At 41.7% G+C, this 20,328-nt stretch overlaps 1 protein-coding gene across 1 annotated transcript in view; it reads left to right on the top strand.

Moving 5' to 3' along the window:
- IQGAP1 (IQ motif containing GTPase activating protein 1) overlaps nt 1-17,031 on the top strand; it is a 53,122-nt gene extending 36,091 nt beyond the window's left edge. Inside the window, exons 24-38 of the mRNA XM_041418604.1 lie at nt 297-452; nt 667-830; nt 1,649-1,873; nt 3,084-3,224; nt 3,313-3,397; nt 5,568-5,800; nt 6,572-6,704; nt 7,052-7,154; nt 8,635-8,770; nt 9,588-9,675; nt 10,090-10,302; nt 11,359-11,525; nt 13,187-13,309; nt 14,185-14,293; nt 15,827-17,031. Coding sequence (XP_041274538.1) covers nt 297-452; nt 667-830; nt 1,649-1,873; nt 3,084-3,224; nt 3,313-3,397; nt 5,568-5,800; nt 6,572-6,704; nt 7,052-7,154; nt 8,635-8,770; nt 9,588-9,675; nt 10,090-10,302; nt 11,359-11,525; nt 13,187-13,309; nt 14,185-14,293; nt 15,827-15,940 — 2,190 coding nt within the window. The 3' untranslated portion in view covers nt 15,941-17,031. The remainder of the gene's footprint in view (nt 1-296; nt 453-666; nt 831-1,648; nt 1,874-3,083; nt 3,225-3,312; nt 3,398-5,567; nt 5,801-6,571; nt 6,705-7,051; nt 7,155-8,634; nt 8,771-9,587; nt 9,676-10,089; nt 10,303-11,358; nt 11,526-13,186; nt 13,310-14,184; nt 14,294-15,826) is intronic.
- Nucleotides 17,032-20,328: the final 3,297 nt, after the last annotated feature.

Consider the following 20,328-nt stretch of genomic DNA (forward strand, 5'->3'; position numbering starts at 1 on the left):
AAAACATTTCCAAGTGCCTTCAGAATGCTACCAGTTCTGATTGTAATTGCTACCAAGAGTGAGTAACCCTTGTAGGGTTTCAGACAAATTCACAAAGTCAGGAACAAAGCAGAACATATACTTCCAGTTGGAGAAAATGCTGCCGTAGCAAACAATCCTTCACTGTAATAGCCCCAGACATTCCTTGACCCTGCATTTCCACATCCAGGAGAAGTAGCTCTCAGATGCAGCTGTTTTCCAGTATTTCTTGTTTGAAACTTCTCAGAGTGAAATCTGTACCTGTTCTTTCTTTCCAGGATGTTGTTTCTCATAGCAAAAAACTTACCAAGAAGAACAAGGAACAGCTCTCTGACATGATGATGCTGAACAAACAAAGGGGAGGTTTGAAAGCATTGAGCAAAGAAAAGAGAGAAAAGTTAGAAGCCTATCAACATTTGTTCTACCTACTTCAGGTAAGCAATTTCTTACACCACTTGGTAACTTTTTGTTATAGAAGATTATATGTCTTAGCACAGTCTTTGCTTGTGCACTGTCATTGTTATAGAAGCAGTAAGGTTGGAAAAGACCTTTAAAATCAAGTCCAGCCAGCAACTGTTTTGAGCCACCTTAGTTTTTAGCAACACCAGCGGGGACTTGCACGCTAAGTAATTTTTCTTGTTGTTGTAGACTAACCCAACCTACTTGGCCAAGCTGATTTTTCAGATGCCTCAAAATAAATCCACAAAATTCATGGACTCTGTCATCTTCACGCTGTATAACTATGCATCCAATCAAAGAGAGGAATACCTGTTGTTGCGACTTTTCCAAACAGCACTGCAGGAAGAGATCAAGTATGTGGTAGCATACAACACATTTTTGCTGTTGAATCAGTTTTGGCAGTTCCTGAAAATGAGGCACATTTTCATGTGAAGTCATGTGAAGCTTATATGTAGATAATGCTAATCTGTCCCTTCACTGTCCTTTTCCCATTGCATATCTATTAATGTAGTCTATCAAAGAAGAATCAAGTATGCCTATAGAAGATGAAGGCTTTTCACTTCAATCAAGATTTTACTGCTCAACATGGCAGCTACTTCTAATCTGATGCAAAGTCATGCTAAAATTCAGTCTAATCTCAATTCTCCAGTGTCTGATTATAAATATGTCCAACAAACTGCCAACTCAGGCTTTAGGAGCCAGGAAGAGCGCTAAATCTAAGCTGTCTGGATTTCCAAAAGCTTATGAGGAGTCTGAAATCTCTGTTGTTCAGCATTTCTACTTCCTGTCAGTGTTAGAAGCTCTGGCTGTCCTCAGACATGTTTTGTTGGATTGGTTGGGCCTTAGGAGCTCAGTGTAACAGGACTTAGATGACTGTAACTCAAAGTGTCAGTTTGAGTTACATGACTTTACAATACAGAGTGGCACAACTTGCTGTGAGGAAGAATATGCTATGAACTTTTTGAGGAACTACCCTCAAGTATTTTTGGGAATGCTTTTTAAGCATGAAGATGATATATACCCTGAAACAAATAACAACTTGTAAAAAATTTGTGTGTCTCCCCCTGCCACCCCACCCCCGAAGTTATGCTTGGAACAGTAGTCCAGGGAAGTGTAGGCAGTGACAGAGTTATGCATACCTCAAATTTCTAATAGATTCTTTCTTCTTCAGATCAAAAGTAGACCAGATACATGAAATTGTGACCGGGAATCCTACTGTTATTAAAATGGTGGTAAGTTTCAATCGTGGTGCCCGTGGTCAGAATGCCCTGAGGCAGATCCTTGCACCAGTTGTGAAGGAAATCATCGATGACAAGTCACTTAATATCAAAACTGATCCTGTGGATATTTACAAGTCTTGGGTTAACCAGATGGAATCTCAAACTGGAGAGGCTAGGTATGGGACCTGTTAATACTGTGTTTTTCTAAACATTGCTTAGCTGCTTTGCATTGCTCAGTTAGTCATTCAAAACCATCCTTGGCTCCGCTGCATGCATCTGTCCAACTGACTTTCTCGTCAAGACAACTTTCATCTGAGAGTTCTAAAGTTCTTACTCTGGTTATGGTGCTGAGAGTATTGAACAGGAATGTCATTAAATGATGGAAAAAGAAATGCTCTTTGGTGTTTTCCTATGTTAACTTGATAGGTAGCTATGAGATGCCCTCTAACCTAAAAGAATGTATTGTAAGAAAATGTATTTGGGAATTGTTTCCATGTCAGTCCCTGTTCATGTCACGCTTGGCCTGTGCAAACAGGTACTGGTCTCAAGCACACAAAGCCGCGCTTGCTGGCAAAAAGCGTCACATTGCGTTTAATTAATTGGTCCTAACATCTTTCTAATTAATATCTGCTATTGATGACAATTGTATTGAGCTGTGTGATTTTGTGTCATTCTGGTCTCTTTTTCTTCAATGGATGTGATTTGCTAGAACTTGAGGATTCTGTTGTGTTATTGGGGTTTTTTAATGTATTTAAAAAAAAGCAAAAGCCATACAGATTAATGACTTCCTCCATATCTAAAGCAGTCATATACCTTTGCACACTTTATGCAAAATTCTGGGCATGGTAAAAATGGAAGTGATGATGTGTATTCAGATTCTTCTCTATACATGAGATTTAGGATACACCTTTATGAATTACCAGCTTCATTTGTCTGTGTTCACTGGAATACTATGCAATAGTTTCAGCTGATTGAAAAAAGGATAACTATTCCTTCAGCAGTATGAGTTTATGGATGCTGCTCTTCTTGTGTCCAAGTTTTCATCATTTTAATACTCAAATGCATAGCTTTCATTTTCACCAATTCACAGTCTGAAGTACCACTATGTGTTATGGATGGTACTTTTTTTGCCTAGTGTGCATGCTGTAAAAAAGATTAAATTTTGAGTTAGCTGGGTCTTTCTCTCAGTGGCCAGTGCAAGGGGAAGTAAAGGAAGTAAAAGCAACAGAATTTCAGTTCTGACGGTGTCAAACAGGTTAATTAAAGGCAGTGCATAGTTTTTGGCAGTGAAGTGAATATAAGCATGTTTCTGTGTCAGGCTATACATTTTTGAAGTGTACTAGCCTGAGTAATACTCTCCTTTATATGTCTGACTTTTTCAAATAGCAAACTGCCATATGATGTTACTCCTGAGCAAGCCCTAAGTCATGAAGAGGTGAGGACGCGTCTGGATGCCTCAATCAGAAACATGAGGACAGTGACAGACAAGTTCTTGTCTGCCATTATTAGTTCAGTGGACAAAATCCCGTGAGTCTGATGCACAGGTGTTATCCCTGAGAAGTTGCTGGTGTCTTCATGCTTGCAGCAGTCTTATTTGACCTTTTCTTTGCCTCAGGTATGGAATGCGTTTCATTGCCAAGGTCCTAAAAGACTCCCTGCTTGAGAAGTTTCCTGATGCTGGTGAGGATGAGCTTCTGAAGGTGAGGATCTATACACTTTTGTGAATGATTGTCAGCCATATTGGCTGTGGCGAACACGTCTCATTCTTCTCTCTTGTTAGGTGTATGTGTGGAGCTGAGCACATGTAAACCCATTCATTTACCTCTACAGATGGAAAATATTTCACATCAGCCTAGTGATGTTAGCTTCATACACATTGCTTGAGATGTAATACGTTGTTTAGAAGGAAGTATCCTGATGCATCTGTTTTGTTTTGAGTATCTTGGGCATTTGGACCTTTAGATTTCTTGACCTGGAGTTTACTGTTGCTCCTGGAAAGTAAACCTTGGGTTAACTAGTGTGTTCACTGCCTACTGCTCCTTCCTTAAAGAGAGAAGTTAAAAAGTCTGTATGCCAAATTCTGATATTCCTAATGCCCCATCCATAACCCACTGGGGTATTTTGATGGCAGTATGCAGAATTCGCTTCCCATGATGCCTGGTCAGTTTTGTATTTCACATTTCAGTTGGTTTGGAGAACTAAAAGGATCCTAATATTAGTTGCTCTTAGATGACTACAGTGTTGGGGTTTTCATTGAAATTTCTTTGGTTTTGTGGCTTCTGGTAAATTCTGAATTTATGCCCATGAACGCTTTACTTTTTAATACAATATAGTTTGGTTATTAGAATACTTGACAACGTCTCTTTAAGCTTCTCTGCCTCTGCTTCATTACAAAATAATTACCAATCTGAATGCTGTTTTCTTCTCTTTTCTAGTTCTGTGCTTTCCCATTCTGAGACATCGGTTCTTTCTGTGCAGGTGAATTAATTTTTTCCATCTGTAAATTTAGGTGGAAAACTGCAGGTTTTATTAATCCTCATGGAAACAATGCAACTGTCCACATGAAAGTCAAAACTGCAGTTGCGTGCAATATCTACCTGTAGATTTTTTTTTAGCAGCCGAAGATACTCATATAATACACTGTTCTTTTTGCCCTGCAAGTTCAATTGTCATTATTTCCATTTCTTTCATGGGTGTTGTTTTCTTTTTACTGTCAGTAAACAGTTAGACTGTTAATGGTCAGCAGACTGTTAATATCCCATGGCATAATTTGTGAGAGGCTTGCATAAAACACTTGTCCAAACATGGCCTCACTGGAACCAGTTATTAATTTCTGGAACTTAGCAATGGCTTGGTTTTTTCTCTGTGTGTTCAACTGTTTGTTCAGACCCCAATCTCTTCCATGCATTTTAGTCACATGATAAGCAGGTGAAGCCAAGGTTCAGTGACCTGGCCTTCTGCAAATGAGCATGTGGTGAGAGAGCTTTTGCTTTAAATCAGCATGGTGAGTTAATACTTTCCCTTGCTAGAATTACTTTTGGCAAAATATCCAATACAGGGTAGAAGAATATTGTGAGCATATGGAGAATGTGATAATCTCTATTTGTAGTTCTTTGAAATGTACTGCTGCTCACATTTGACTAGGTAAATTGGATATTTGAATCATCCAATGCCATTTGTTTTCTGTACTTCTGATTTTCTTACTTCTGGATTAAATGGTTTCTCACTAACTAGGGGTCTGTGCCTGAATGTCTTGCTGGCTTATAGAAAAAGGCTTTTATTCTGAAAGAGAGAAGGGATTTGGACAAGAAATGGAAAAGGATTTCCTCAGTTTAACTTCTTGGTGTGCCATTCTTCCTCCCTATTTTTGCTTTGTCAGAGATGGCAGCCAGTGCTTTATGCTTCTTTAAAAATTGGCTCTTGTTCCCCACTGAAACTTCATTATCGGATTCCTCTATACTGTGGTCATTCTGCCCTCTGTTAGGCTAACTCAGTTGCGTTTAATTCTCCTGACACTGTCTCATGCTCATATCAGTAGTTCATTGGTAACTTATAGTATCTCCTATCCGTACATTTTTGTAAGTTGGAGTTCTAAATCTTTATGCATAGGAATATCTCCTGCTGTATTATCCTGTGACTAATAGTGCTCAGGCTTTCCTCTGTGTTGACTGCCCTATTGCATCTTTATGATATTGGGGGTTTTTTAACACTGTAGGTCTTTGGGGATGGTATGTGCTTCTATACAGCAGAACCTTTATGTTGGAAACAGGCTTACAAGGAAATAATTTATCGAAACAGAGAGTAGTTTCAATAAAATTTGGTTAGGTCCTGTACTTTTGTTTATTGATACATTTCTTCTCTCTTTCCCAGATTGTTGGCAACTTACTCTATTATCGCTACATGAATCCAGCCATTGTCGCACCAGATGCATTTGACATCATTGACCTTTCAGCTGGAGGTCAGCTGACGACAGATCAACGCAGAAACCTTGGTTCCATTGCAAAGATGTTACAGCATGCTGCGTCTAATAAGATGTTCATGGGAGACAATGCTCATCTAAGCATCATTAATGAATACCTATTGCAGTCATACCAGAAATTCAGGTAGAAGACCATAGCTAATTAAGTTGGGAAGTTTGTCAGAGGGTAACATTAAAAGTAAAAAGGGAAAACAGTAAATCTAGAATATGGAAAATTCTGTCTCTGTCAAATATGCAGTCTATTTAAAATAAAAGGATTTCAGGCCAGACTGCCACAAGGATCAGTGACAATGGCAGATAAAATGTGTACCTGGAATTTATGAACAATGGATTTGTATGTTCATGAAGTTGCCAAGTCAGGAGTTTCATGTATCCAGAATAAAGGTTGCTTTTGCACATACTTATTACAGTACTTTGAACGTGGACAACTAGAATAGACATACATTCTTCTGTCCTATGTGAACCCTGGTTGCACATGAAAATCTAGTGGTGATCAGGAATAAAGCAGGTTGGCATTTAGCTATTCATATAGTTGAACTAAGCTTTTGTTCAAAAATTGTCATATCTCCTGTGTTTTGGAAAAAGGGTTAACCAGAGGTAGTTGGGGGCAAAGGATGATAATGCAGTGGGGGCAGGAGAACGAGGTCACTGAAAGCAGTTCTGTCAGTTCTGAAAATGAGCAAATGTCAACATGGCCAGTATCAATGATTGAATTTATTAGGTTACTTCTGGTGTGTTAAACGAAAGCTGCAAACTGTAGTGTGTCATAGTCATAGTGTACCACAGTTTAAAGAGGAGGGTCTATGCTTGACATTGTCATGGGGAGGAAATACTCTTGACATATCACATGACTCTTGGAGTCATACTGAGTGTTCTCTCCTTCTTTGTTCTGAAGACGTTTTTTTCAGGCTGCCTGTGAGGTTCCCGAATTGCAGGATAAATTTAATATTGATGAATATTCAGACTTGGTGACTCTCACTAAACCAGTAATTTATATTTCTATTGGTGAAATCATCAATACACACACTGTAAGTATACATTAGTTACAGTTGCTCCTTATAAGCGGTGTTTGTGAAGAAAATGCTGCTGCTGTCTGAAACACAAATGTACCAAATACAAGGCTGAAAGTTGTCATGATTGTAGTTTGTGAGAGCTTGTTGGCTTATAGAATCAAGTAATTTAGGTACGGCTTCAGTAAGTTTCTTTGGGAAGCATTTGAGTATGTGATACTGATGCAGATCTGAATATTGACATTGCTGCTTTGGAGTTCAGTGATTTTTTTTCTAAAAGATACCAGCCTAAAGTAATGAAATTCTACTGTCTAGAAAAGGATGTATTGTTAAAACATAATTGGTTTTTTTTTCCATTCATCTAGTTGCTCTTAGACCATCAAGATGCAATTGCTCCTGAGCACAATGATCCAATTCACGAGCTGCTGGATGATCTCGGAGAGGTTCCTACAATTGAGTCCTTAATAGGTAGTCTAGTTTATTCTGCTAATGTAATGTGTGATATTAACTGAAATGACTTAAAGTGCAGTAAGGAAACAGTAAGAAATCATCAGAGGTCCTTCGGGAGGACATGCTCTAAAAAGCAGCAGATTTGCTGCAGTGTGTTTTCTCTGCATAATGTACTGCCCTGAAAAAAAAGTAGGGGTTCTTTCTCTTGTCCCTACCTATCTTACCTCATCCCACTCTAGAAGTTTCTAGAAAACAGATGGATATTGACATATTTTCTTTGTTCCATTACACTGGAGCCATTCCTCTGTGCTTGTGTCCCTGTTCCAGCTTGTTTGCAAGGATCCGTCCTTACTGGAGATCTGTAGGTTCTGTGACCTATAGATCTGTGTTCCTTTCAGAGTGCAGTAATAAATGTATTAAATAGCATGTGTTCCTTTAAGAGTCTTTGGCATGTGGACAGGTAACATTTTCCCCCTCCTTTAGAGTTACCTTCCATAAGGAAAATAGAATTTTATCCTCTTCTGGTTGGGGGAAGAAGGAACTAACACTACTAATCTGTGAAACTGTTCTGGAAACCTGAGACACAGTTTACTGCATCAGGGTGTAACACATACTGGAAAGATGCAAAAGTTTTTCTCCTTCATTGGTTTCTGTGTTGCAGTTATTTGAAGTTTCTAGTCTAGCAGAGGGGAGGGAGGCAAACCAGGCACAGATTTTGGAGAGGATGCTCTGACAGCAAACACTTACCTTGAAGTTGCTTGATCAGAAAGGTTAGAACCTTCTAAAGCAGTGATTGCAAGCACGTTTTCTTCCAAGCACTGGCAAAGAACTGTAAGAGGCATTATCTGAACAAGCACAGACCATGGGTTTAGCTAGAACTTGCCCTCCTTCCCCATTTCATTTCTCCTGTGTGCATTGTTGCACTGTGGCTAATATGTCAGATCTTTCTGCAGCCCTTTAAAAAATGGGGGGAAAGGTACCAGCTATTGTTCTGGTCAAAGTTCATATGCAGTTAGAGCAAGACAATTTCTTTTTGATGGGATAGCTTACTTTGTTCAAGAGACAATGACAAGCTCAGTTGCTAACACGCTCTTTGCTCTTAGCTTGAAACATGCATTTTGATGAGGACATGGACATATGGGCATCATCACATTTTTGTTTTCTACTTTTGGCAGTTCAGCCACTCTTCTCAGTGAGATACTGAGATTCAGTGTGGAATGCATGTAAATCTTTAAGGGATACAGTGGTGATTTTGTGGTGCTTTTCTGGCCAGTGCATTCTCTTAGATTTGTTATGAAAAAGTCTGATATTCAAGATATAGTCTGATATATTCAAGATGATGTCTTTAAATGTTGGTTTGGGTTTTGAAGTGTCCTTTGGACAGTACAGGAAACAGTCTGGTTTTTCTGTGTCTGTTATGTAGGGAAAAATTACAAAGTCCTAAAAGTCAAGAAGGTAAAGAATGTGATTTAATCTATAAACTCTCTCTGCTTGGCAGGGGAAGGTTTTGGCAATGTTAATGACCCCAACAGGGAAATGCTAGCAAAGACTCAGGTTTCTCTCACACTCACTAATAAATTTGACGTTCCTGGTGATGAGAATGCAGAGATGGATGCAAGGACAATTCTGTTGAAGTAAGTAGGGGGTAACTACCAGGTATGTTACTCAAAAGAAGGAGCAGCTGGAAGTTTACCAGTTAATCAGCATGTGAAAATGAGAGAATTGAGGCATAATTTAAGGAAATGTGGGGGGACTGTTACTCCAAATACACTGAGATTGTAGCCATGTCCTTTTCCATGCTGTGGCATGACTTTTAACTGATGAAGACTAATAGTCTTTTTGAGAAGCATAGGTCTTATAACCTAATGGAAAGAGAGCAATGGACTGTCAGGGATTTTATTATTGCCAGAATCTTTATTCTGGAACACTTTTAACTGACAATGACTCTTGGCTAGTTTTAAGCAAATTCCTGTTGCTGAGATGTACAGAGCAGTGACCTGACATTCAAATGTATGTTTACCTCCTCTGATGCATTCCTGCTGAGATGCTAGATAGTTTAATTGAAAAATCTTGGGTCAGTATGTACTTGGCATAGGCAGACAAGCTTTATCTTTCACCTTGAATGCAATTTCTGTGGTCCGTGTGGCAGTGCTGAGGCTACCTTCTAATATATGGGGTAGCCTCCTTGCTGTTTGAAGGAGTTTTGGGGAGCAAATTGTGCATATTATAGAGAGGAACCTTTCGAGGAACCAATTTCCAATAATGCACTGTCCAAAAAGTAAAGTGCTTCTCAGGGTTCTGGTCTGGTTTAGCCTGTGACTACCTGAGTGCTCATCTAGTAATAATCTGACTTTAAATAAATCAGTACATTGGTGTTGTTGCAGAACAGAAAAGTATTAAAGGTCTTTCTGTTTAAATTTTTTTCTCCTATTCTCCTTGATCTCTTTGCAGCACAAAACGTTTAATTGTTGATGTAATCCGCTTCCAACCAGGGGAGACGCTGACTGAAATTTTGGAAACTTCAGCTACCTCAGAGCAAGTATGATGCTGTTTGTCTGTGCTGGTTTTAGACTTGGAAATCGTCATCTGTCAAGATATATGTGGGACTCTCTGTTTAGGTATTGCAGTGAGGCTGTCTCCACTGATGGAGCAGGGTGTTATGATAATCAGGAGGGTGTACAGTGGGAGTAAATTTTATGTGTGAATCTTACTCCTGCAGCAGTCGCTAGAAACTGTTTATGAAGAAGACCACTTTAGATGATAAGTAGGCTTCTCCTGGTTCCAGCGTGTAGAATGTGTTCATCAAAATGTGTTCATTTGAGTCGGTATGGGAATCGCCAAGCAAAACTCTTTATCCTGTGTTATGCCAGAGATCAGACAATCTGTTTCTGCTTCTTTTTGTCTCCTTGCAATTGATCTGCTTATGAACTTGCAGGTTTTTGTTTTCTTCTAGGAAGCAGAGCATCATAGAGCTATGCAGAAACGGGCCATTCGTGATGCTAAGACTCCTGATAAGATGAAAAAATCTATCTCTGTAAAGGAAGATGGCAACTTGAATCTCGAAGAAAAAAAAGAAAAAATCAAGGCAGGCCTGAAGAAGTTGACAGAACTGGGGCCCGTGAATGCCAAAAATAAATACCAGGAACTAATCAATGACATTGCGAAGGTATACCATTTGATGATTTCCTAGTAATCATAGTGGAGTTTTGCAGCTTTGTGAAACTGGCATGACTTTTCAAAAGGAGAGTAAGGTTTTTAATAGCTAATTTATAGAGAAAAATCATGCCTTTTGTTGCAGCATTTCCACCTCTTGGCATGTGGAAAGTCCTTTACTTTTATATGTTTCTGTTCTCTTAAATGATTGTGTTGCCAGGTTCTCAGGTACTTTAAGAAAAAACTTAATAGCCTGGAAGGGAGGTCCTGATGTGTGATGTGTTCTTCTGCTCCATTTCACTAATTCAAGTATTGCCTCTGCAAGCTTATTCACACAGAGAAGTTTTGCTCATAACTCTAAAACATCCTGATTGTTATTTTGATTTAAATGTGTCCATTAAAGAATCCCTAAATGATAAGGCAGGTGGCTATGAAAAACTTACAAAAGAGATCCGGTACTGTTGTGTATTGCTACAGTGACAATATATTTTATATCACATTGTTTACTGAAAAACTATATGGGAAATGTTAAGTAAGTAAACCAACTAAATAATCACCTTGAAGGATTTTATAAGAATTAATTGTACTATAGATAATATGAGTCACAAATTAAAGTAGCAGTCAATGAATGTAGTGTTTTCTTGTTGAGATAATAAGGCAAGTGATGCTTAAAGCCTAACAAAGAAAAATAATGAAGTCTGTGTGCTGCTATTGCAAAAAATAGTTGTTGCGCTCAATTTGTAAGATACTTTCCAATGCTGGCAAAATTGCTGCTTTTATATTATGGGCTTTCAGTGCACAATCTAGTCACCTCATCTAGAACAGAACTGAAGTTTAAGAAAGCCACAGAAGGTGCAACTTGTAGAGTTGGTTAGTTCCACAAATAGTCATCACAGAGAAAAAGTTGTGACACTTCAACTGGGGCAAGTGCAAATGAGTGCTCAAGCCTTGCATGAAGCAAGACTAAGCAAAATTTAATGGTGTGTTTCAAGTACTCAGTGGCTCTGGGACTGACATGGGAGAGCTCAAATGACCATTAATTCTCTGCCTGTCTTTCTCTGTGCTGTAGGATATCAGAAATCAGCGTAGATACCGTCAGAGAAGAAAGGCAGAGCTAGTGAAGCTGCAGCAGACATACAGTGCCTTGAACTCCAAAGCTACTTTTTATGGAGAACAAGTAGATTATTACAAAAGTTACATAAAGACGTGCTTGGATAACTTGGCCAGCAAGGGCAAGTAAGTATCTTGGAACCACAGAACCGTGGAATGGTTTGGTTTTGAGGGGACTTTTAAAGACCATCTGGTTCCCACCGCCCTGCCGTGGGCGCCTTGCATTAGACCGGGTTGCTCCAAGCCCCATCCAGCCTGGGCTGGAACAGTTCTGGGATGGGGTAGCTTCGCATGGCAACTTGTCCCAGAGCCTTACCATCCTCACAGGAAGCTGTTGACTGCAATTCTTTGAGTGCAACCATCCGGTTGATCCTTATCCATCAAGTGGTCCATCTATCAGATCCCTGTTTCTTCAGTTTAGACACAAGGATGTTGTGTGGAACATTGTTGAATGCTTTTCCGCAAATACAGGTAGATGATGCAGAAGTTAGAAACCTCATCCAGAAATGGTGTATTAACCCCGTTGTAGCAGATCACCAAATCGGCCAGGCACCTGAGTGAAGGTATATTGGCTGTCACCAGTTACCTCCCTGTTTTCCATGTATCTTAGCATAGTTTCCAGGAGGACCTTGCCAGTCACAGAGATGAGACAGATTGCGTCTACCTTATTTTCCTTCTCCAGTTGGTAGGAGCTTGACTGGACTGCCGCATTTTCTCATACACGATGAACAGTGGCTTGGCCACTTCCTCCACTGGTTCCCTGAGGACCCGTCTCATTAGACACATCTCATCAGGGTCCATGGACTTCCACACCTTCAGGTTCCTTAGATGGTCTTGAACCTCATGACCTGCAGCAGGTGGTTCCATGGCCCTAGAGGTGCTTCTTACAAGAAAGCATGTGTTGCTAAGAAGAACCATAATGCTATCTGCTCAAAGCTCTTTGTCCAAGCTCTTTCCCACAGCAGTAGTATTAGCAAAAGGGTCTCAGCAGCAGTAAGAAAATACAGGGTGAGGTCCTTGCCATGAACGGTGTCAAAAAGACAATCTTGAAAGACTTTTTGGTCCCTTTGGGAGAAGAGAGTGCAGAGAGTCCAGTGGTACAAAGGTTGTTGTCCACATAGGCACTTGCTGCTCAGTCAGTCTGTCCTGTCATCCTTCTTAGGAACAGAGAATGAAAATAACATAGTTACCTACAAGGAAACCCTTGGTCGCAAATTGTCCCTGTTTCTACGCCAAATGAAGTCAGCTGTTATAGTGCTAGAAAAATCAGATTTTCTGGAGGAAAAAAAGGATGTTGTCTTCTCCAGTCAGGTGTGAGAATGTGAACCCTTTTCGTTTGCAGAATGAAAATACAAGCAAGTTTCTGAGTAGTCTCAGCTTTTCTCCATGTCAGTTGTCATTAGACCCCATTTTGCCTAGTGGGAGATGGTATTGTTTTTTATAAAGTGTACCTTATGCTTATGTTTTGGGTGGGATTTTTTTTTGGTTTTTTGGTTGTTTTTTGTTTACTTTGGTTGTTTATTATTATTATTATTATTATCATCATCATCATCATCATCATCCTGCTTAAATGTTATTGGTAAATAGTAGAAAATTAAAGATCTGATCTGGGCTACAAGTGCTTTATAGGTAAACTGACTAGTAGAAGTACATAATTATCTATCATTAGTCATAGTTCTTTAGCTATACTGATTCTATTCCCTCTTTCAAATAGGATTGAAAATTTGCTGCTCAAAGTGTCTTTACTTGTGACCTTCTAATTTGTTTGGTTTGTCTTTTTTCCCCAGAGTCTCCAAGAAACCTCGAGAGATGAAAGGCAAAAACAGTAAAAAGATTTCTCTGAAATACACAGCAGCTCGACTTCATGAGAAGGGAGTGCTTTTAGAGATTGAGGACCTGCAAGGTAACCAGTGAGTATCAATTATTTAAAACTCTTTAGAGCTAAATAACCTTCATGAAGGAAAAGGAAAATAGGTATGCTGAATTCTTGCCTTTTTCTTAGAACTAGTCTAGGTGCTGATAGTTGAGGACCAGAAATTTTGAGATCTATTTGAAGCTGTGTCACATTGTCTTGCAATTTTGTTACTGGAATTTTAGTGTTGTTGTTAGACTTAGTTATTAAAGCTGAAAAAGTTGCTTTGATGACCTGGGCTGGCATCCCTAGTGCCAAGACACCTTGCATAGTGATCGCTCTTCAGTTCTCTTTTTCTGGTTGGAGCAAAGCAGTTATTTGATTGAGAAGTGTAATGTGGTTTAAACATGACATCCTCTTTCCCCTAACCCCTTCTCTGTCACCCCCACAGTTATGGAAGGGTACCTCCTTGGGTGAATTATTACTATGGTTAATAGCTTCCATTGTTGAAAAATCAGCTTTATGCTAGCTTGAGTTTTTCCAGCTGTAGTTTGCTAGCCTTGAGAAGCTGGCACATCTTGTGTGGAATATAGAGGAGCTGGCTGTTACTAGAATTTTTTCAGCTCTGAGTCATACTTTGTACTTGGTGCATTAAATGAGGCATGAATGTGCAGCACTAAAGTAGACTGCTTAGATTGTGCAAACTGTATTAAATGACCCTGTTTCCTGCTATGCATGTGTGAAGATATGATGTACCGGACATAGAATCTGTTAGACTTACGTTCATTGTTGTATTGAGTCTGATTGGCTTGTATGGGCTCATTTCAAATGGAGATAATAGAATAAAGAGTTAAGAAGAGAATTCTTAGAAATTTATCTTCAGGTTTCATCTCATGTATTCCCTCCCTGTGATTTCATTTCTCAATTTCATAGGTTTAAAAACGTGATTTTTGAAATCAGTCCCACAGAAGAAGTAGGAGATTTTGAGGTTAAAGCAAAATTCATGGGTGTACAGATGGAAACCTTTATGTTACATTATCAGGTAAGAACTGTCCTATTTAATAGTGTCATGTAAGTTCCCCTACCAGTCTCTTCATCAAAATAGCAATGACACGTTTTTTGCCTAAACGGTCTGAATAATGCTCTCAAAAATAACCCATTTGTTGCAGGTGAAACAGATGCAACACGTACAGGGGATCCAAACTGCTTTTTGTTTCTTTGCTAATGAAAGCCTGATTTGGTCTGTGTTCTTAATTATGTGTACACATATGCACACAAAACAAACACTTGCGTTTTCACCAACTTCCTGCTACAGCAGAGAGCTTGGGAGTCTGTGGCAGCAGTCACCTTGGCTTGTGTGTGATGGCTTCAGCCAGTCATTGTGTATTGGTATTCTTTCTGCTCCCCTATACTTACCTGTTTGTTTCCAGTTCTTAGGTGTCCTCCTTAGGTGTCAGCCTTTACTTAGGCCACCAAACAGGCATGCTGACCTTTTCCCAAACGGTTCCTTGTTCTTTTTCTCATGCCAGTATTTCCACACCTGGTGTCTCTGTCCCTGTCTTTCCCCACCTCCTGTCCATCTTGGTCTTCATTAGGTTTGTTAGTTGTGGACGCCTCAGGCCTCTCGAAACAGATTGTGCACAGTAGCACTTTGCATTGCAGTTAGTCTATGCTGGCTTGGCTGCTGGGATAGACAGCTGCCTCACACCTTTCGTTTGCTTCGAGGACTCCCCTAGTATGTTGAGGTCCTAATCTGTCAGAGCTGGTCACGAACTTGTCGGTTCGTGGGGCTACCCAAGGTCACTCGCTTCTCAGGCACATGGTTTACTATACCACTATGCCTTTGTAGCAGTGCTTTGCAGATAAAGCAGATGTTGTCAGAGGACAGCAACAAGGGATACAACATCACACACATCCACCCACATGCCCACACCTACCCACCATGTTACCTGCAGGAGTGGGATTGCGGGAAGAATTTAATCCGTGAGATAAAATCAGTGCAGGTGCATTGCTGACAAAGCAAAGTATAACTAGAAATACTGCCCACATAAACACCTGAGAGACTGACTCGACATCATATGCATACTGACTGAGATGCCATTTCTTTTTGTGCCATAGATTGAAGTGCTGTAATCCACTTCCCTGAGATCTGTGGCAACTAAAGCTTTCAGAAAGGGACGCTGGAATGTTGTGATGTTTCATGGGTACATGATAGAATTAGGCACATAGCAAACCTAAATGTTCTAAATGTTACAGCAACTTTATGGCTACTGTGCAAATGACAAGGCTGGAGATGGCTGAATCTGAAATTTGGGTTACGTAGAATGGTCTTCTGTTTCTGTTCTCTTTTGTAATTTTTTTAACCCACTGCTTAAGATATTTAAGACCTTAAATGCCTTAGAATGACTATTTTTTACACAGTAAAAGTGGCTCTTTAATAAGTCTCTCGCTTTTCTATCTTACGCCGTGTACTTTTTTGTTGATATTCCTTAAGATCTACTGTACTACAGGGTCTTTTATATTCTCTGTCAGGTCTTGAGGATTCCTCACTCATTAAGAACGTTCTCTTCGGCAGGATCTCTTGCAGCTGCAGTATGAAGGTGTTGCTGTCATGAAGTTGTTTGACAGAGCAAAAGTGAACGTCAATCTTCTGATCTTTCTTCTGAATAAGAAATTTTATGGGAAGTAACCGACCTCTGCCAGCAAGTCTGTGAAAGAGGAGATGGATAGAAACCTGCACATACAACTTATAATAATGTAGTGATGTATCAGTATATTCCCACTGAGTACTAATTGTATCAAATGTATCATGAAGGAGGACTAAGAACCTCTTGTGAATTGACAACCCTGATTGAGTCTGCAGGGAGTTGGTTTCTTGTTTATTTATAATCTTCAGCTTTGAAGATCCCCTTTAAAGAGGTTATTTTAGAATGTATTTTTACATGGGTTTGGGAATGAAACTAATATTAGAGTATACTTAGGCCAGCTGAATGCTTAATTACCTAACCTTGTGCTTTATGAGGCTTGAGTTCTTGTTGCCTATGCAAAGAGAAAGCTGGCACTATATAGAGGTCTGTTAGCCTCTTCCTGAGAACTAAAAAAGGGTTGCAGGTGGTATTTGGACTCCAGTTATTCTCAAGCAATGATGACCAATAGAAAACCTGTTCAAAGTCCAGGTTACCTGTTTGTTTGCAAGCTTGCATTGGTAGAGGTGGCAGCGGCCAGTTTGCCAAGATTAGAACTACTGCGGTCAGGGTAATCAGTAAGCATCATAAAAAGTTACTGAGCTATTTGTGATTATGTACTACAGCCACATATAGCAGCTTTAGTGTTTCATTTTTCTTGATTTGCTTCTGTTTATCACACTGTAGTAATTTACAATGGAGAGACCGTGGAATGTATTTACTAGGGCTTATAGATATAAAGATTTTTGTGGAAGGGGAGGGTAGCTGAAACAATGTCTTGTGACACGTTAACTTTTAATGTTGCTTGCAAAGCATTTGAAATGTAAAATTCACTTTTTTTTTCCCCAGTTTAGAGCAATATTCTATATATCTGTGTCTGATGTAATAAATATTAGTTTTCTTCCTTGGACAAGTCTGTAGGTAGAGGCTATCTCAAATAGATTAGCTTTTAAAAAGTTAATTTTTTCTAGCTACACTCAAGTTCCTGTATCTTTTATTATTTCATGGGGGTTTTGTCTGTGCTTTTTCACAGTGGTGGTGGTGCTGGCTGTTCTGCTATATCCAATAAAAATGCAGAGACTCTTACAAAATATAATTGACCTTTAAATTAAGTTGCTTCAGCTGTTCCCCCAGTTTTTTCCTTCACTTTTTTTTAACAGACATATCTCCTGCAAATTTCAAGTTGGCCTGCTTGTTCAGGTTCTTGGACAGTGTTTAAATGAACTTTTTGATCTACATCGAGGCAAGTTCTTTCAGCTTATATCTTTTTTTCTCATGAAAGACACTCCTAGTATTTGGAATGTCTGTGTCCCTGAGTATAACTTTTCTGCAGTTCTCTTGGAAGGAAATACGTAAACTTGCTGGTGTTTAGACTGTATTTAAATATACTCTGGTGTTGGTATATGTGTCGTCCAACCTGATAACAAAAACTGCTTACCAAGCCCAAGAAACATGGAGCACATCAGCCATTTAGCTTTCACTTTATGTTTTATCAGGGAGTTTATGGCCCTGGCAAGAGACAGATGGTAATTAATGAGTCCCAGTCCGAGCCGCGACAGTAAGCAGTTCTGTTCATGGTTTATTGACACATTCATCAGCCACACTCTTTAATAAGTCTTGGGGTTTGTTCCTGTTTTTCTTGCAGCCTTACATCCAACTTTCTACCCCTTCTCTCCATCCAGTGTGTCTTTTGTGTTCCTTTCTTGTCCTGTGTGGTCCCCCTCCCATTTTCTTTCTCTGCTTCACTCTCTCTTGTTCTTGCTTTTCTTTCAAAATACAAATACTCAATATTTATTTAATAAATACTATTCAATCTCTCTCCTCTATGTTTTGTCTCTCTCTTTCTCCCTCCCTGCCTCCATCTTTATTTCTCCTCATTTCTTCCTGTCTTTTTTTTTTTTGTTCTGCACTGTGACTGTATTTCTTTGTCCCTCTCACTGTCCTTTTGCCTGTACCTGTCTGCAGCTATGGCCCAGCCCTTCTCCCTCATTGTACCCTTGTCTTGGTAAGCCTCTGTCCTGCTGGCCATGCCTCCCTTTCTCCATTCCTCTGCTGTGCCTTGCCCGCCTTCCCGCCCCCCACCTGCACGTGCCATGGTCATTTCCTCTCTCAGTCCTTGTTTCCCTGTTTGTCTCTGTAACCCTCTGTCCTTGCCATGTGTGTAGCACTCTGTCTTTTTCTCTGTCCTCCTCCATGCCTCACTTGTGTTCCTTTCTATTCTCTGTGGCTCTGTGGTGCTCCCTGTGCCATGTGTTGTGCCACTGTTCCTCACAGAATCCTTGTGTCCCGTTTGCTGATCCTGTTCCTTTTTAATCCCTCTCTGTCATGCTAACCATCCCAAGCGTTTTTTTGTTTGGTTGGGTTTTTTTTTTTTTTTTTTTGTTTGTTTGTTTGATTTGGTTTGGTTTGGATTTTTTTGTCAATTTCATCCTGCACCCTGTTCTTCCTTTTCTTCCTGTGCCCTCTCTGCTGTCACTCCCTCTTTCTGCCTCTCGCCGGTGACATCGAGGCTGGGGAAGAACTTCAACCCTTCTGGGAGCTGCCCTCCTTTCTTGGTGGAGCAGTCCCTTTCTGGGATGATGTACACCTGGAAAGGGCTCAACTAAAGAAAGTGCCATGCTCTGTCCAGGGCCCCATGCCGATGGGGCGCTCCGGTAGGGGCTCTGCGGGAATCTTTTCTCCGGGACCTGGGCACGAGAGAGGGCCGGAGAAGGGGACGGGGGGGGGGGGGTCTCGCGAGCCCTTCGAGCAGCCCGCGCTCCGCCCCACGCTCCCACGGGCCGCAGCCTCACAGCTCCCAAGCCTGCCAATCCCGGCCCGCCTTTCTTCTCCGCCCTGTCCAATCACAGCCGCCCTTTCAATCGAGGCGCGGTCCCGCCAATCTCAGCCCGCTCAGTCGCGGCCCGGCCCCTCAGCCTGGCGCCACTCCCCCGCCACCGCCGCTTTGGGAGGCGGCGGAGCTGTGTCCCCGCTGCCGCAGCCTCGGCAGGCGCTGTTGGGACCGGGAAGGGCGGGCGGGAGCTTCCCGTTCAGGTCCTGGCCGGGATTTCTCCCAGGGAAACGGGCAGACGGCAGGGAGCGGGCGATCTCGGCCCCTGCAATGGCGGCGGCGGGAGCAGGGTTTGAGGGGACCCGGGGGGGGTGGGAATGGGCGGGGCCAGCGCTGCCTCGGGCTGTGATTGGCTGGCTGGTCCGGCGCCGGGGCATAAATAGCGTGCGTTGAGGCGGCAGTGGCGTCAGTTGGGCGGCGGAGTTGGGAGTGGCAGGGGCTGCGGATGCGCGATCCGAGGAGCGGCGCTGCGCCAGGACGGGAGCGCCGCGGCTGCTGATGCGGGGAGCGCCGGTGAGCACGGGCTCGTCTGCCTGCGCCAGCAGTGGGGGGGGCCGCCGCTGTCCAGTTCTTTCTGCCGCGCTCTGCGCGGCTCGGGCCGCCGGCGGCTGGCGTGGGGCCTGGAGTTGCGCCGGGGGGACCCGGCATCTGAGTTTAATATAGCGTTCAGAATACTGGGAATAAAGCTGGTTTTTTTTCATCTTTGTTTGGTTTTTTTTTTGTTTTGTTTTGTTTCTAGTAATAATGATTTGTTTCTTTAGTGTATTGTCTCGTTATTTTGCTTGCTTAATTACATTTCTTTGGTTTGGTTTTGTTTTCTTTACGAGATATCTGATGTTAATTCACTAAGGGTTGTGGGATTGGGGCTGAAACTCCAGTTGTGAGACCAGTGGAGAAATAAAGCCCCAGGGTGTGGAACAAGGATTTTGGCATGAGTCAGGACCAAAGCAATACGGGGTGGTGGAAATCTTGGGGCTGGATAAATGCCATGGGAGAAGGGCACAGAGCTGCAGCAGGCGCAGGGCCTGCAGGACATGCCTAGGGTTTCCCAGCCCCTGCCCCGTGGTACCAAGCAGAGGCTGAGGGTGTGGGGGCTCAGAGGGTTCCAGGGCCTAAGGGCTCCTTTTGGGATGGGGGAACAGGGGCCTGGTAGCTATTCCCAGCCCCTGGGGCTGCCTGAGGGAGGTGAGGGAGGTCTTTGGGCAGGTGCTGGGCTGAGACACGCTGGGAGAGGAAAGGTAGATGCTGGCCTTCAGGCCTCAAGTGTCCCCAAAGGTGGGATTCCACTAGGGTGGGTGGGACAGCTACTAGGGACACTGAAATGATGACAGTAACTGATTTGTGGCCTTATCAACAGCCCCAAACTGCAGTGAGAAGCAGAAGCAGCTTTTAGCAGCAGGCAGTAGGAAGCTGAGGAGCTGGAGCTGAGGCAGAAGAGCTGGAGGAGACAGAAATATGGTAGGGTTTGGGGTAAAACCCCTGTGGGGCTGGGATGCGAACTGAATGGTCAGAGTTGAAATTGCTAAAAAGGCTGTGACAGGGACTGTAGACCTGTTACTGCAG

Source organism: Onychostruthus taczanowskii, unplaced genomic scaffold (genome assembly GCF_017590055.1).
Source record: "Onychostruthus taczanowskii isolate IOZ18803 unplaced genomic scaffold, ASM1759005v1 scaffold6, whole genome shotgun sequence".
Lineage (NCBI taxonomy): Eukaryota > Metazoa > Chordata > Aves > Passeriformes > Passeridae > Onychostruthus > Onychostruthus taczanowskii.